Source organism: Parambassis ranga, chromosome 14 (assembly GCF_900634625.1).
Source record: "Parambassis ranga chromosome 14, fParRan2.1, whole genome shotgun sequence".
NCBI classification, from domain to species: Eukaryota; Metazoa; Chordata; class Actinopteri; family Ambassidae; genus Parambassis; species Parambassis ranga.
The window spans coordinates 5,485,339-5,503,268 of record NC_041034.1 but is presented as its reverse complement, the minus strand read 5'-3'; the positions used below and the strand labels follow the sequence as shown (position 1 = coordinate 5,503,268).

Here is a 17,930-nt window from a genome sequence, read left to right as displayed (position 1 = left end):
TTATCCCTTCAGTTGATCATGTGTTTATTTATGTTTTTTGTATTGCTGCAGGTCAAGTGACGTCGTGGTCCAGATCATCCAAGAACACGGGCACCAGCAGCACATGGGTCCGCCACCAGCACAAGAAACCTTCAGAGGTAAGATGGCCGAGTGACTCAGAAATGTGTTTAATGAAACACAGTCTGTGTCAGACCATTACAATCTGACGGTTCCACTCCACTTCAGTGCTGCCTGTTTGTTGTGGCTGTGCTGGATTGTCGTACATGGTTGGGTTCCAGCGTTTTGTCTGGTTGTTTGTGTTGCCAAACACAATGATTTGCACCTTGTTTTTTTATGATCCTGTTTTCATGAAATCCAGACACTGACCCCAATCTTTGAAGTCAGGTGCTTATCCATAGTCATTGTATTACCTGCAGGAGATGGTGATTGGCATTCTGTCCATGTTTGGAGGAGCCAGCAGAGATGCCAAGCTACCTAAGAAAAGAAACAATGCACTGCAGGCTACAGTATTATCCACGCTTCCTTAGCAAGGCAGCTGGAGTCTCATGAGATTTTGGATCAGTGTCCTCTGAGGAACTACTGGCAGCTAAGTTGTGTTTTAGGTGTGACAGCATGCTGTGGTGAGACAAGAAGCACACACCTTGACTCAAATGAGTGCCTGCTTATGTCCAGACACTCTCTAATGATGACTTCCTGCCACATCCTGTTGCCTTTAGACAACCTTTCTTCAGTGGTGAAATTATCAGTTGTATTACTGTCGTTGTGGCCACCAGACTCCATTCATAAAAACAGTAAGTTTACCTTATAGAATAGCAAAGATCCCGGTCTATTGATCAGTGATTTTGATGCTTTGACACATTAATTTGGATATAAATGTACATGTTAACACACCAAAGGTTCACTGTAAGACAAACTAAACAATTGAGGCAATAACTAGAAAGCAGTTTTTTTTAATTCAGTCTGGTTATCTTGAAAACATAGATGATAGGCTGGAAAAGACTGGAAAATGATACCATATGTTATCTATCTGATCAGATATAGACGGGTTTTAGGTGCTAAAATGTGTTTTGTCAGTAGCACATGACAAAACCAACCAAAAGTCAGCTGTATGGTGTTCATGGCAATCTCATGTGTCAGAGAGAGAATGGAAGGATTTAATGATTTTAAAAGAAGCCACACGGTTATGTGAGCCATAACAAAAAGAAGTCAGTTAAACAAACTGAAACAAATCCGTATTTTCTTTAAGACGGGCAAAGTGCTGATTCAGCCACTGCTGCTATATATCAGTGAAACAAACACTTCTGTCCAAAGTAAATACAGCCATCTCAGCCATCACCACAGCAAAATCAACCAGGCTCACGGATGGCACAAACTGGTCGGGTAAAATACTAGGTTGGAGCATCCATATGGTCGTGATGAACGATCTCGAGGCCTCTCAAATGACCACCCTGAGAAGGAAACTGGCATAATCCAGTTGGAAAAGGGTGCACTGTACTAGTTGTGGCCAGGCATTGCCCGCCACAGTCACACATTCCTCCCACTCTGTCAGTGAAGTGGGTTCAAATCTGTTTAAGGAGGACTGTCTCTTTGTGTTTAAAGAGTTTCACTCCCAAAAATAATCTGGAGGAAATTACATCTAAATTCACAGGGGGTGGGCGATTTTGGAATAAAGGAGGGGAGGTGACAGCTTCTGACGGCACCCGTCAGCTCCCGAGGATGTTCAGTGATGAAGATCTTTTTCTGAATGAATTCATACTATTTCAGAGGGTAATTTGTTCTCAGCTCTGCTCGGATTTTTCTTTGTCCTACTTTCAAAAGATGGCTGAAGTGAAAGAGCATGACTGGTTTGTCTTTTTTGCAACTTTTTTTGAGAGCAGAATGAATAAAGCAAAATGGCATGCATGCCCCCAAACCACCCTGAAGTACAAGTCATCAGCAGAGCATCTGTCAAGCCTGTGCATTTGAAGCTTCCTCCCCCTCAGCTCCATCCAGTTAACCACAGGCTGTTGGAAGGTCCTGTCAGCAATCAGTCTCTCAGTAATTACTACTGTAGCTCTCGGCTCTGACCCGGGCCTCGGCTGAAAAGCCAGGGGCCACGTTCCCTTTCAAAATGCTGCCTCCTGGCTCCGGGGAGCGCTGCTCTTTCATAAAGGATGGCGTTTTGCAGTCGTTTTTTTTTTTCCGAAAACACTGAGTGACAGAAAAGGTTGAACAAACAAAAAGAGGGCGGGTGACATCTGACAGAGGTTCAGTGCAAAGTTTTGAAGTTGCATGTGCATCGGAGCTCATGTCAGAAGCACTTAACTCGTTGAAAATAAAAAAGTGTGCAGGGACTTACTGGGTGCTGCTGGAGAGATGTTGTCAGATGATACTGATCTCTGGTCTTAGACTCGGTAGGTTCTGCGGGCTTTATAAATCCTCCGAACCCTCTAAAACCCTGAAATGCAGGCCAAAGCGGCACCACTAATCTGAGCAGTATGCTGTAAAAACAGGCTTCTGATGGTCCATGAATGCATCGTGTATAATGTACAGCTCTTAGTTAGACTAATGTATTATTTTTAATTAAAAATTAACCCCGCTGTTTCCATAGAGCTGCAGGATTTACGAGTGTGACATACTAAAAATGTGACACATGAGGAGTAAAAACACATAAACAGCTCGGAGGTTCAGACGGTTAATTATTGTTTTGTCTGTATTGATGTCTTGACCATGGTGTTTATGCACAATCCACAGTGTACTCCTGCACCTAGCTGTTGCTTCATTGACTCATCATCTTTGTTTAGCCATCAGAATACCACTTCCCATGTAAACCAACACACCGAGTCATTTTGAAAGCGAGCTGCTTTTGGTCGCGCCGCTAAAGGAGAACAGTCCGTTCCTCGTCTGCAGACATAAAAGTGGTGTTGGATTGTCAAACAGCGTCTGACCCACATTTCCAACCGGGTGTGTTTGCATCAAACTGAAAAAACATACAGCATAACAATCATGTGTTCTCTTTACACAGTGATTGATTGGCTGGTTTGACCTCCTTTCTCTGATTTTCCATCTATTACAGCACAATGAATAACTTCAAGGACAGAGCGTCTAAAACTGTTTGTTGTTGTCAATTTTGTTCAAATTTATTTTGTGGAAACTGAAAAGACGAACAAAGTAGAAAATTCTTGGAAGGAGGGAGTGTTTGGGGAATGTCAAAGCCACGAACTGTTTATAGAAATGGCCGAATTTCCTTTGTGATGTCACCAATAGGTTTCCTAAAGAACATTTTTGAATCTTAGTGTAGACGTTCCAGCGGTCACCATTTTTGGAAGTGCCTAACTAAGAGTTGGAGCATGAGTGGAGCTCAGAGAAACACTCGGGTAGCTCAGCTGTGGTACCATTCTGTCACTCAGTGGTGCCACATCCGGTTTAAACATGTTTAATTCTGCTGTATAGTTGAGCCAGCCTCTAGTGGCCGTTTTAGGCTGCAGGTTTTTGGCAAAGGTAAAGGTAAAAAAACAAAAACAAAACAAAACATCTGGAGACATGTGTCCGCAGCAGAAGGAACACGCTTTTCTTCTTTATGTTTATCACAAATTAACTATCCCGAAGTTATTATGTTATGCCTATGAAAAGCAGTTTTAATTAAAATCATATAAATAAAAACATGAATTAATAAATGAAACCTTGAAATAAATAATTACAGCAATAAATATAAATAAATATAAATATAATATATAAACATATTTTTAATCACTTTTATTTTATGGCTGGTTTTATTGTTCAGCTCTAGTGGCAGTGTGTGACTAGTTTGTTGTTGTTGTTGTTGTCGTTGTTGTTGTTGTTGCTTGTGTCATTAGTTCTCTACTATAATAACTGTGACCACTGCTAATTTGTGCTCACGCTCCGGCTGATGTGCTGACATGCAGCCAGTTGTTGCTGAAGGGTTTAACTCTTGTGATCCAGCTGAAGGTGTCCTCAGGCAGCGGGTTGTTGTATGTTTCACATGTCGGAGGTCAGGAGCCTGACGAAATGTCACCCGTCTCATGACATTTGAGCTAATCCTGAGCTGCAGAAGTGTACTTTTTTTTTCATACAGAGGACTTATAAGAACAGAACAAAATGTCTAGAGTCAGCAGCTTTTACAGAAAAATGATTAGTCGGCTCTTTCTGGCTTATTTGAAGGTGTAGGCGTGATTTTGTTTTTGACTTCCTTTTGACACGACTAAACAACCAGGATGAGGAGAGCTTTCTTGGAGCAGTAGATACATTTGGCTAATACAGATCAGAGAAACAACCGCCAGTACCAAATGTCACATGTAGATGTGACATTTGCAACAGTTCATTGGTTGAAAGCCTGCAAGGTGATGATGCTTATTAGTGCTCTATCACAGTTTCATCTGATAGTATTGTTCATTAACACACTGACATTTTGTATGCTTTTTAAACATCAAGTGCTATTAAAAAATACCAGGGCAGGGTAAAAAAAAGAAAAAAAGAAGCTGATTATATTTAGAGGAATGCCTCATCACCGCATCCCTACCGAGGAGAAAATTGAACAGCCGCTCACGATGTGGACACGTTAATGGGATGATGCTCACCCTCGGTTAAAAAGGAGGTGTAGCAAATGGTAAACACTCCGGACTTGTAATGACAGCGTAGCGCTTTTTCTAAAAATGAGCCGTCTCAAAGCGAGCCTTTGACTCCAGCTTTGACTTTTCTTAGAAGTGGTTTAAAGGGTTTGACTTGGTGGAAGGAGGACACAGTCAAGTGCTTCCTTTTTTTTTTCTTTAGCTGTGTTTTTCTCAGTTTAGATGAGGGCTGAGGAGTTTGAAAATTTTCTAGATAAACAGGAAGTCATTATGACATACAGTACACACACTGAAAGCACATATTTGGTTTTGAGGTTAATGGTTATGGGCAGCAGCTGAGAGCAAGAAAAACACAGAAATAAACAAAGAGGGCCTGATTGTACTTACACCCTGCACAGAAAGAGATCCTTACTGTTAGTTTTTTTTTTTTTTTAAAGATGCACAATAACATCATGTTGCTGCAGAGTTACTGAGTCACCAGTCAGAGTTTCTCTTCAGCACCTCTGGGCCTCATCTCCACTGACAAAAGCAAAGCTCCCCTTCTTCAGAGGAATTCCCCTGGGGATTGCATGACACTTGTCAAAACACAGCAACATGGGCAGAGGACACACACACACACATAATTGTTGGAGGGTTCTTGTCACAGTATAGAGACAGAAACAAGAATACACACACCCCTCTGTTTGTGTGCTCTGGGGGTTTTCTTCCAGGTCTGTGATATTGAAATGTTTCACCACACACTCAGATGGGAGCATGTCTGTATTCAAATGGCTTCTGTGTCTGTGTATCAGTTGTTTTTAGTCTGACAGCAGAGATGCACAACATACATAATCATCATTATGACAGGATGGGCTAGCAGCTTAGCATGCAACAACATTTTATTATGTTTTTTATCTTTAAAATGAAGTTTTATCTGAATTACCTCCCCTTTTGTCTCAATTGTGCCATGTGGGGCACATCTGAGTGTTTGTGCAGAAATGTGGGTTATGCTGTCAACCTAGAACACGAGCAAACTGTGAAAAATAATGCCAAAATAGAGGTCTAATGAGATATATCACAGGCTCAGTGCTAATTTATTATACAGTTAACAATTTACAGCTTGCCATTTAGCAAAAAGCTGTGACTTGCAATCAGTGCACGTCCCGAAGTGCATAAGTATGAAAAAAAAACCCTGTTCACAGCTGAGAGGAGAAGTATGTAGGTGTTAAATGTCTAGTAAAGTGATTTCTTCCTACTTTTGTAGAGCATTTTAATAAACTTTTGTGACCTTTTAGTCACTTTTGTCCTTGCATATCTGTTAAAAGTTAACTATATAATATCATTCAGTATGGTTGAAGGCTAGATGGTTGAAGTGATCTTTACTTTCCCACTTTATGTGCTGGTCAAAGTCTCAGAAATAAGAAGACATTGACTCTTTGGAGGAAAATGTTAACAGTTGCAGCCTAGTGGAGAAATAACACAAGGAGCTGCTCCCAGTGCAGCATGGGAGGAAGGAAGTGGTATCAGTGAAGGGTGCGAAAAACAGTCATGACACTCTTAATTGCATTGTTGTTTACTTGTGTATACACAGTAGTATGTGTGTGATTGTGCAAATCTGTATCTGTAGTAACGGAAAATGTGTTGGAGAGACGGAAGCTGTAAGGTTTATATTTATTATATTGGGTTTGCAAAAGTAAAGTAGAATCCTTCAAGATAATGGGCATGGGCTCATCTGTCACACAGTTAAGGGTTAAAGGTGCTTATCCTCACACACACAGTGTCTATATCACTGATAAATACACTGATAAAGGACAAAAACAAGACAGATGTACGCTGCAGTAACTCCAGTAGGTGTTACTGCTCTTGAAGCATGAAGCAGCCATCTTGGATTTTCAGGTCAGCGCAGGTTAGGTTGCAAATCCAGCTCTATTAAAGTGCTGCTTTCACACTAAGATTGCAGTATGATGCAAAAGAGGTCCCATTTATTCCACCTTTGCTCTTCTCTCATATACAGATTGAACACGAAACTGGTGTATTGGTGCATGCTGCACAATCAGAGATGCGTCAGTTGTTTTCTATGGAGCCATCTGCTTAGCTAGCTTGCCCGTCCATACAGCGGTTGGACCCCCTCTGTCTGATCACATAGTACAAGAATGGACAAGTTATGTGAATGGGGCTTAACATAGGAGCGGTTGGGGCTCCCATTGAAGGCCCCTAACAGGGCTTTGGAGGAGAGAGGGATGGATGGATGAAACAGATGGAACAAACGTCCAAAGTTGGAACACATGACATTGTATTGTTAATAGATTAATCTCCCATTTGTCTGCGCAGAAGTTGATTGTTTTTAATTTGGCCTCAGTTTTTAAGCAATTCTGTTGATCAGTAGTCGAAACAAAGACTAAAGTAGTTTTGCTTGAATGTCCTGAAATTCAGAACATCCTGATAAATAGCCTCTGATTGTTGCTGTAATCTGATCAGGACACTGGAAAATTTCCTCCGGGTATCAACAAACAGTGTGAAGCAGTGCGTGCGTTATTGTATCAAGATGTGCACATTGCTCTATTGTGTAGACTCGTCTTTGTCTTTGTGAGACATTCTAATACTCCGGAGTCCCATATGAACATGTGTGTACTGTATGCATACATGTTTATGTGTCCCACTAAGTTAGCAGCTGCTAAAGCTCATTAGGGCCTGGTAGAAACAGCTGTGAAACTCCATGGCAACCAGATGCAAACAGCTTGGAGGTGATGTGACACACACACACACTCTCTCTCTCTCTCTTTCACACACACACACACTCTATGTGTGCCAAACCCAGTGAATGGAGGAGCAGCCTGGATGGAGAGCTTTGCATGTCGACACATACCAGCCGGGAGATGAGCGCAAATAAACATATGTGGATGCAAACACACACACACGCGTGCAGCGAGCCGACGTAGCTTCCAGCCATTGTATTAAACTGTCAGAATGTCTCCCCTTCACTCACCTGCCAGGTGCTTAAAAAAACAAACACATTGTTTATTTACACTCACCGCTAAGAGGGCAAACAGAATGAGGGCGGATAAGGACGTATGAATGTTGGAGGACGGATGGAGTGAGATAAAAAATGATTGGAGGGAATGATGGTGAGGAGTGATACAGTGAGGGCTGAATAGATGGATGGGGGAATTATAGAAAATGTGGAGATGGAGTGATAGGTGCATCAATAAAAGATGGCTGAAAAGTGCACACATGGTTGAAGATTAAATGAATATATATGACGGGTGAGAAGAGAATGATGAATGGATGGCACACAGCAGGTTTTATGTGACAGTGTTCTGATGGATTTTAGTATTAATTCTAAGAATTGACGGCTGGTGATTTTTAATATATAGTGCTGTCATATTGTTAATTTGACAGAATGATTCAACCTATTTTCAGTCAAAACATGGCAGAGTTACTGTTCAGCCTCTTTTCTTCTACAAATTGAAAGTGTTAAAGGTGTAATTCATAAAACAGCTCTTGCATGTTCATGTCTATTTTTCACCACTCGCTGCTACATCATAAAACTCATCCAGCAATAGGATGATTTGGAGGATAAAGTGCTACTGCAGGTCTACACGTAACATCATAAACTAACAGGGCCAGGGTACTCTTGTCTCTCTCCTGGTAAAATAAAGGTTAAATAAAAACAAGAAGTCCATGTTAGGATAACACTGCTCTTCAGTGAGGGTGTACAAGAACCATTGTTGAGTGTATGCCGATCCCTGGGCAGACTCTATAGTGACTCATGATCCCATTTAATGGTAGAAAGTGGCATCGCTGAGTGAGATGTAGCCATTTATTTTCATATGAGATATACTAGGAGACAATATTGTTTATGATGTTGATGGAGTTGCAGGTTTTGTCTGTATTAGTCGATGTCATACCTCTGTTAATTGCAGCAGAATGATGCCACCAAGTTTGTATGCGTCCCAAATAGTGTGTGTTTGTTTGCATATAGACAGAGCACACAGGCACAACCTAATTTAGCCTAAAACTTGAACAATAACCGCTGCAGAGGTGAACATAGCTCCACTCCTGGATTGCCTTCCTATGAAAGGATATAGAAGACAATCACTTGTGTATTGATGTGGAGAAATGTGTAGCTGATGCATGTGTTTGTGTCCTAATGATGCCCCGCGGTCTGTGGCTGTAGCCCTAAGCTGTAGTTTTATTCATGAGAAATATGGTTACTTATACCGTATAGACTCGGACATAAATGGTGCTTGTTTCCAAACCAGCCATGTCCCTAAAGAACACACTATGAAGTGTGCTGCAATTCGGACTTATTCTTGTTACTTTCTGGAAAAAAACAACAAACAGAGATTTGAGTTTTGATCGCTCAGTCCCAGCATTACCTCAGCTATGTCAATAATTTTAATTTTTATTGATTTTGTTAACATTTTTTAAACTAACAACAAATAAATTGTATCTTTCAGTCTTGTTGTTTATTGAGCACCTCAGTCTGAGTTTGTTTAGATTTATTTAAACAGAACTGAACCCACGGTTGTTGAAAAAGAGCTGTTTTGTGGACGACCTCTGTGGTTTGCTATAAAAAAAAAATAACTTGTTGTGCTTCCATCTCACAGCACCAATGTTTGTGGTTGGCAAATAAACTAACTAGCACCGGCCCAGAGAGCTAGTCGGGAAAACATAAACAATAATCAGATGGTGTGTGTGTGTGTGTGTCTGGGAGGGGATGGTATGCATTTGTTTTGTGTTTGCATGTATCATTTGTCTTCCACCAGTTTCTGTGTGTGTGTGTGTGTGTGTGTGTGTGTGTGTGTGGCTTCTATGGGTAAAGTGGCCCATATTTTTACTTTCAGTCATGTATACTGTTTGCATGGCAAAACATGAAAGGATGTTGAAACTGTACCTGATGGGATGGAAAAATCCAGAGAGAGAGAGAAACGAGGTTGACAAGTAAATGTGAAAAATAAATATTGACGAGCATTGTACATGTTTACTGTCAAAAGGAACAAATGTACTGATCTGTGTCAAGTGACATGTTGGTTTATTTATGCTCTGGAGCTTCATTTGTGTCAACTAAATAGGTACACTACTGAATTGTAGGTCAGCATTTGCATGCAATTAATCTGAATAGTAAGTTAAAATCAGAAGTGCCAGTGGATCCACGTATAACAATCTGACTGTTCAGCAGTCAGATCATCAGTGCAGAATGTCAGTCCATCCTAATCTAAGACTTCTTTCCAGACCCCCCCCCCCTTCCTCCTGCAGGTCTGATATTCAACAATGAAACTGAGAATAAAAAACTTCAGTTACAATTAGAACTCCTGGAAGTCACTGATTGATGACTCGTAACTGCAGGGGATCTTTTTATCTGCAGATGTTACATGAAGTGACTCAGAAGCCTTTTAGTAAAATGGTGGGTGTTAATATGAAGCCAGCTGAGAGGTGAGAAGGCTGCACAGACCCAGTCAATCATGGCTTTTATTTGTTTTTGGCGCAGCACCAGACTAATTCAGAGTGTTTTAAACATGAATTCAAACGCAGATACTGAGAGAGAAGGTAGCTGGAATGACCCTTAACTAGTGAATTAAAAGTCATGAGAGGGTTGTCCACACCTACAGGTGGCTAAGTAAGTATTTTTTTTCTCTGGTGGGCAGCACAGCATGAAGCTTCCTGGTGTGAGTCTGGCTTTCTGCGTGGAGTTTGAATGTTCTGCCTGCTCCTGTGTGGGATTTTCTCTGGCACGCATCCCAAAGACATGCATGTTAACTGGGCCGTCGGTGTGATGGTGGTCGGTTGTTTGTCTCTCTGTATCAGGCTACCTCTCCAGGTCGTGCCCTGCCTTTCGCTCAATGACAGATAGGCTCCAGCCCTGTCATGACCCTGTAGTACAGGACAAAGCAGGTTAATAAAATGGATGGATGGAAATGAGGTGCGAGGCCAGCTGCAGGTCAACCATCAGCTACAGGTCACTTGGATAAATACTAGGACAGGTGGAAATCACAATCGATAAGCTGGAGTACATAGAGAGCAAAAACATTCTTTGCACCACCCATTTGGCTCTCCACAATGGGTAAAAAGTGACAGCTCTGTCATAATATTGCGTCTTTTCTCGATGTTTGTTTGTGCATTTTGATAAATCTGCTGTGGATCAGCTTTCATTCAATCAACCTCCCTGTTTCTGCTGCTAAAAAGCATGACAACTCAGTGGAGTTGCAATGGATGCCGACATGCGAAACAGCATTAATCATGTAGTTGTTTTGGTTGTTTTCAGCCACACGTCTGTAAAACTAGGTCACATCTCCCCCCAGCTTCTGTTTGCCATTTCACCAGATCGTCTGCCTGAGCCGCCATACGAAGAATGATATTTGCATCGGACTCTGCGGGGGGAAATTGGCTTATTGCTTCTTGCCTCTCAAGTCTCCTTCACTCTTTCTCGTCAGTGACCCACTTTTTTTAACCTTTACTTATTGAGGGAAGCTTTTCTGAACACGTTCACCCTCTCTCTCTCTCTCTCTCTCTCTCTCCTAGAGACATCTTGCTTCATATTCATGAGTTTTACACACATTCACACCTGGGAGCTGTGGAGTACAAGCGCAGCATCCACTGAGCAGATCCACTGGAGTTCTTTGGGGGGGCTGCATGCTTCCTTCAAACCAATAAAAATAGATTTTTTTTTTTACTTTTATTAATTTTCTTTCTGTTGCATGACTCTTGCCTTTGAAGAGTTCCTTATATCTTTGACATATGACTGTTTTGAAGCTCCAGTGAGGCAATTCGGAGGTTAAATGCCTTGCCCAAGGACATATGGAGAGACGAGCTTTCCCCTGACAAGACTCCAGTCCAAGCAACTTCTGGCTCCAAATCCAACTCACTTAACCTCTAAGCTAGTGCAGTCCTGAATGTGCATTTTGAAATCTGAATTTGTGGAGTAGCTACACAGATTTTTGCTCTGGATTCTCCTGTCTCGGACTGATTTCTTTGAATGCATGATTGGAGGGGCAGAATTTTTAGCATGCTAGAGGCCAAAAAATCACATCTGTTCAAATGGAGGAGCACAGTCAGTCAGTCAAAGCCTTATTGAAGCGGGAACAAAGCTTAATTGCGTGACCTTTGAGTGAGGCTTTGGCAATCAGCCTGCCCTTGGCGTGGAGGGGGGAAGCACAGTCGTTCCACGCATCATTCAGGCCAGGGGCTTGTGATGAGGAGCCGGCGTTCGGTGGGGGGAAATCTCAAAAGGACTTGTTCACTGTCTCGTCTCACACTAATGAGGGGCATAAATTGTAGGCTGAGTGTCTTTTCAGAGCTTAGCACTACGAAGCTAGGTTAATAGCAACGGATGTGACATTTCAGATCTAAGAGGGGAAAGGGGAATATAGAAAGAGCAAGAGGAAATCCTTTTCCCATTCCTATCAAGTCCTTTATGTGTTATTTGAAAAGTGTGGCTGTTGATGCGAGTGAGAGATGTTTTTTTTTCCCCCGCATAATAAAGGTGACTCCCTCCACTGTTGCTTTTTTACGCCTCTTTCCTCCCTCTCATCCGTCCTGAGCGGGAGCAGTGTGCAGGGAGCGCTCTGAAAGGCTTCTCCAGGCCCGTGCGCTCTGTGCTCTGCATGGTGCCTGCTCTGCACAAAGAGCAAGCTGCCATCTGAACTATGTCTCAGGCCATAAATGGAAAAACATTTTTTTTGAATGGCACCTCGGGGCTCAGTAGTAAAAATGGCATGTGGGTTCTCAAAGAGCTTGCGAATATATATAAACATTTGTGGCACGTGTGATGTGATATTTGTTGAAGGTATGCATTTAACCCCACGCACTCTGATCAGACACTTAAAATTACTATTATTCAGACATTTTTTCTTCTAGTCCTGTCTTCAAAAATCAACTTAGTTTTCCATCTGTGGTGAAAAACGAGAGTTAACGTCTCTGTTTCTGTCCTTTTTGTCCATTCCGTGTTACTGTCAGAGAGGTGTCAGACGAGCCAAATGTCATCTCTTCTCTTTGTGTTTTTTTATCTCATTTTATTCAGTCTGTCTGTTGAATCTATACCTCTCCTCCTCCTTCTTGGTGAGAGCTCCATATACCTTGTTTATACCGATTAAAATGACATATTGGTTAGACTTGTGCTTGCAAATCTTTCATTTAATCTGCTGATGTTTCTTTTTTTGGTCTAGTGTTGTATTTTAGTGTAACATGCTGCTTTACTAATCTTTTTTGTAGCCTGCAGGTGGTTCTACATGCTGCTTACTGCCCTTGTACAAGGTCAGGTCTACAGCATGTTACCCTTTGTGTGTGTTTGTATTTCCATTGTTAAAATGCAAATCCCATGAAGGGGTGCACAGAATGTGGTTTGCAGCAGTGTTTAGGTAGTTAGGTAGTGTCAAAGTAACGTCTACAAAAAAGCCCAGAGCATCATCCCATTGCCAGTGCCGACATATACACCCAATGTGCCATTGTCTCCCAATAGGGTTAACAGACCCTCTCTTTCTTCAGGTCTATGGTGAGTCATGCTAAGTTTTCCTCCTGAACTCTTGGCTCACAGATACTTTCTGTAACTTTCCACGACTCTCTGACTGTCCCACAGCTATACATGCAGCTTCTGACACCTGTCTATCATAGCCCGCATTAATGGTTTTCAGCAGCTTGTGCTACAGTAGCTCCTCTGTGCAATCAGACCAGCTTGTGTGCATGAATCAGTTTTGACCCTGTTCCTGGTTCACGAGTACTTTTTGTAGCTTCTAATTGCTGCATATGCCAAACACACCTCACAGCTTTTCACACATTTTCCAGCTTCCAACACGTCAACTTACAGAACTGCTTTACTGCTGGCTAATATCTCCCACCTCGTAGCAGATGCTGTTATGATGAGAGAAGGAGAGTTGTTCACTTTGTCAGTGGTTTTGCTGTGATGGCTGATTGGTGTATACGTTAAAACAGACTTCAGCTGTGGTATCCTAGAAAGTAAAGCTTCGAGGAAGCAGTGCTTTTGTGTTTTTATACACTCCTCACTTTAAACCCTGCAATTACAGGTGGGGTGATTCTTGCTAGGCTCACTGGGAGTGGTTGGTATGGAGATCTGCAGCACCTCGGTCTTAGGGCATGTTATCCTGAGTGTTTGCTGAAATCACTGAGTCACTGTACTAATGCACTGATCGCACACACACACACACACACACACTGCTCCTCTCTTACTCTGCAGCTCTCATCAGCCCCTTTCCCTCATTCTGTCTTTTTCTCACTCCTAATCACCCACTCAACACTCTCACACACACACTGACACACACACTTCTTCCTGAGTCCTGTGGACCTTCCAAGCAGCCAATCATTAGAGCCCGTGCTGTGATGTGGCTGCTAAAATTATCCTCCTCTCACTGTGAGTCGGTCGACATCTGCCATGACGCACTGTGGAGAGCCAGGTAGCCATGATGCCCAGAGGAGGAAAAAATATTTCTCCTCTCCTCTCCTCTCCTCTCCTCTCCTCTCCTCTCCTCTCCTCTCCTCTCCTCTCCTCTCCTCTTTCAGTCTGTATTAGTTGTTGAAATTGCACAGGCCATAAAAACCCAAATTTACCACAGTTACACAATAGTTGTGTAGCACAGTGTCAAGTCACAACAAGTCATTACTCTGTTTTATACATTATAAACTTGGACCAGATTAATGGTGTGAAAGGATTTATTTCGTGTTATCCGTTGTAGTCATTCATAGCAGCGGATCTTAAACTTTTTAGAGCCATCAGATTCTTTTATGGTCTAGTCACATCTCCCTGTGCCAATTTATATTGAATTTAAAAGAAGCTATAAATAAAACTTAAGGGGATGTTTTGATCTGCTTACAAAAAAAAACAAGATTATATTAGTGATATGCATGAATGCAATAATGTTTTTTTTAAAACTTTATTGCCCACTTTTTTTGGAGCCAGCCTCACATGGTCATTTAAGGAACTGCAGCTTGTGGCTTCTTCATCTCAGCCCTGAATGTAGCTGCTGATTTGATAGTGGTTTTCATATGTTTACATGGAGAAACACGAGAAACATATCTCATCATGAGTGAGATTTTTATTATGTTCTTAGGTCAGATTGTTGTAAAAGTTTATGCAGAAGTTTCATTTTAATTATAACCACCCACTCTGTAAATTATTTTTTCCCCCATACGATGGCTAATTAAAAATGTAATGTCAGATGTCAGATGAGTCTGTGGCAATTAGAAAAGTATGTGAATGTCAGCGAGTGGGAAGCTGACCCAAAATTTGACATTAAACTTTTTTCTTTTTTTTTTTTTGCTATAATCTCAACATCTCATAGTTCACACTTTTGTACCATGTATGACTGTAAACATGGACACACTGTCTGTGTGGCTTCTTGTAGTCGCAATGGTTCAATCACATTTTGCCAGATGGACTGACGCTGCCCTTACGGCTCCTTTGCACCTTACGGGCTGTTGATAGCTATCACACTTGTATAGTACCCGTATTCACAGTAAAGATGCTAGAGTTTAGCGGTCTAATAATAACAGCAGGATGAGAAGTGAAGGACATAGCATCCTCTTTCTCTTTCTATGAGACCTCTCATCCCATGAGCAAAGCTGATTGTTTTTCAGGATAACCAGCAAGTCAAACGGCACTGTGTGGCCTTTAAAAGCACTTAAAGCACTTTTGTCACCCTGCTTCAAGGAAACTGGCTCAGCAACACCATAATAACAAGGTCTCTTGTGTGTAGGTGGAGGCTTGATGTGCACCTGTGTGACAGTGTGTCTGCAGTGTTCGAGTGCATTTATGTATAACTGTGTATACAACCACATGTACACCTGCTCTGATCTGTGTTCCTTTACCTTTCTGTGTGTGTGTGTGTGTGTGTGTTTCCTGGTTTTGAAATGTCAGCTTTCAACAGTTATCCTCTGTGGTTTCTGTTCTGTTCAGCTCAGGAGGAAGCAGACAGTACTAATCTATCACTGCTCCACAGATGGTCAGAGATACAAGTCAGTCCACAGAATAAGACAGTCAGGCAGGCTGCCTCATACAGCATACAAACAAGCTGAATCTGAGCTTGGCAGAAGCTTGTTGTTTACAGAACAAGGTGAGCAGGGCTGCAAGTTTCACTCTTCAGTTCACTTTGAAGATGATTGATGGATCAGTCCTACTTATCTTTCCTGTCAGAATCAATGATAATGTGTGTTATTTCTCCTACTGGCAACGGTGCAGAGTTGTCAGTAACTGCTAGCAGTAGGTGCAATTACCCCTCCTAAGCAGGAATGGGGTGATTGACAAAGAACAGTAAGAAGAGCAGCTCTCTCTCTGTCATCTGCTGCCTTGGTCTGAGGAGCTTATGGTCCAAAGAGCTCCACTAACACATGGTGACCACACCAGTGGTGAGGGTGCTCAGTGGAGCTAAGCTGCTGATGTTCCAGAGAGAGCTGGAAGTTGTCACTGATCCTGGAAGGTCAATCGCTGCCACCACACAGGAAGCCACAGACTAGATCCATGATGTGGACCCACAACCAGTTAACTACAACAAACTCCAATCTGTCAGCTCGTTGTGCACGCTGTCCTGAAACTCTGGTGGTCTGGTGAGATAAGAAACAGCATTCCAGTGTAGACCAGTTTCTGGAGCTCCAACATGCAAATTTGGACATTGACAATGTCAATTGACAAACCTAGTTGTAATGAGAAGGGATCATTAGTTTAGGTCACATTCACATAAGGAGCCATGTTGTCGGCTTAATGACTTCCACGCTGTGATCTTCCATGTATGCCTGTGTTGAATGTGATTATTAATTCCTGGCAGGCCGTCCTCTCAACACACACACACACACACCGCTCATGTCATCAGGTCAGCTCTAGATTGGACTTAATGAGACCCCTGCATGCTTACAGCCAATAACTCAGCACAGCACACTGACCTACTGACTGACAGGCCGGAGGAAAGTGTGTGCGTGTTTATGTGTGTGCATATACTGTGTGTGTGTTATCAGAAAGACTGCTTCTGTGTGGTATGTGTGTGTGTGTGTCTGGTCCTACAGTCGAACTGGTTTCATTGGAACCTTATCTGAGCAGCTGAGTCTAATCTATTCCGTTTCGGTGAGAGGTCATTGATCATCTTGTGCTGTATGATCAGATAGACAGAAGCTCAACTTGACTTACTGACACACAGATCTGTGTGATAATTGTAGCATGACACGAAATGACACAGCACAGGCACTAGTCTCTGATTCATGGTGGTGATCAACTCAGATTCAGATTCACTTCCTCACAGATGCTGTGTACAGAAACAAGCGGCAGATGTTTGGTGGCGTCTCCTGTGTGCCGATAATCGCAGGAGGGGAGAATGAAGCTTATTGCCTTTAAGCTAACCTCAGCACACGTTGTTTTCACCTCATCCCAGCATAACAAATTCAGATAACGAAACAAAATCGCTGATATGTGGATCAATCCTTTTCTGTGTCTGTGCTGGAAATGTACTGTATCATCCCCTCTTTTGTAAGGGCTGGGCATCCACTCAATATTTTCATTTGCAACTCATGATTTATTAAATCTGGAAAGCTTAGTGGAAATGGCAAAATTCAATCACATGTCCTCAGAACAAACTTATTACAGTTGATCGATGTGGAAAAAATCTTTCCAGCAACAAAATAAATCATGTGATAAATGGGAGAAGAAATGCATTTTTTGAGTAATTACTGATGAGAGTTTCCATTGCTGCTCCGGGCTCGTTGCACAACACAGACAGTTCACAGACACACACAAAAACTTAAAAAGGAATGACATTTGTTTTGTACATAACTCTTCATTAGTCGCTACGTTAAAATACAGCCAAATACATTTCTTTGTTTTTGTCTTTGCATGAAATACAGCCGACATTAACAGACTGCTGCTGGATAAACAAGTTACTCAAATCCAATCAGCTCTTGGGGAAATGCACCTTTTGTCGTGGTCTTCGTATTTTTGTGTAGAATTTAATTTTTCAGCTACCTGCCTGACTTTGTGTCAGCTCCTTATTGTGGCTCCTTCTCTGAGTAGAGGGGCGACTCCCAGCTGTCTGTCACAAATAAGAGTAAAAAGAGGTGGAGGAAGAGTAGGATGGTGATGAGAAAAGGAGGCAGAGGGAGAAACAAGGCAGAACATAAAACTGCGGGAGCTTGTAATAGTGTTTCCTAGACATTAATTAGCTGCAGTCATTCCTGTACAAACACACACACAGTAATAAAACTGATATACTGAGATTCTCTGCTCGGCTCTGCTCCCTGCTACCATCTTTTCTCTCTCTCTCTCTCTTCCTCACCTGCTCCTCATCACTTCATCTTTTCTCTACCTCTCTTATCCCTCCTCCTCCTCTTCTCTCTCTGTCCCTGGTGAAAAATGTTTCTTTAAAACACAGCAACATAATGCAGAAAGAGGAA

General features: G+C 42.1%; 1 protein-coding gene across 1 annotated transcript in view; it reads left to right on the top strand.

Annotated features, from left to right (window-relative positions):
* Positions 1–17,930, top strand: part of jade2 (jade family PHD finger 2) — a 148,958-nt gene that overhangs the window by 26,948 nt on the left and 104,080 nt on the right. Inside the window, exon 3 of the mRNA XM_028422559.1 lies at positions 52–137. Coding sequence (XP_028278360.1) covers positions 52–137 — 86 coding nt within the window. The remainder of the gene's footprint in view (positions 1–51; positions 138–17,930) is intronic.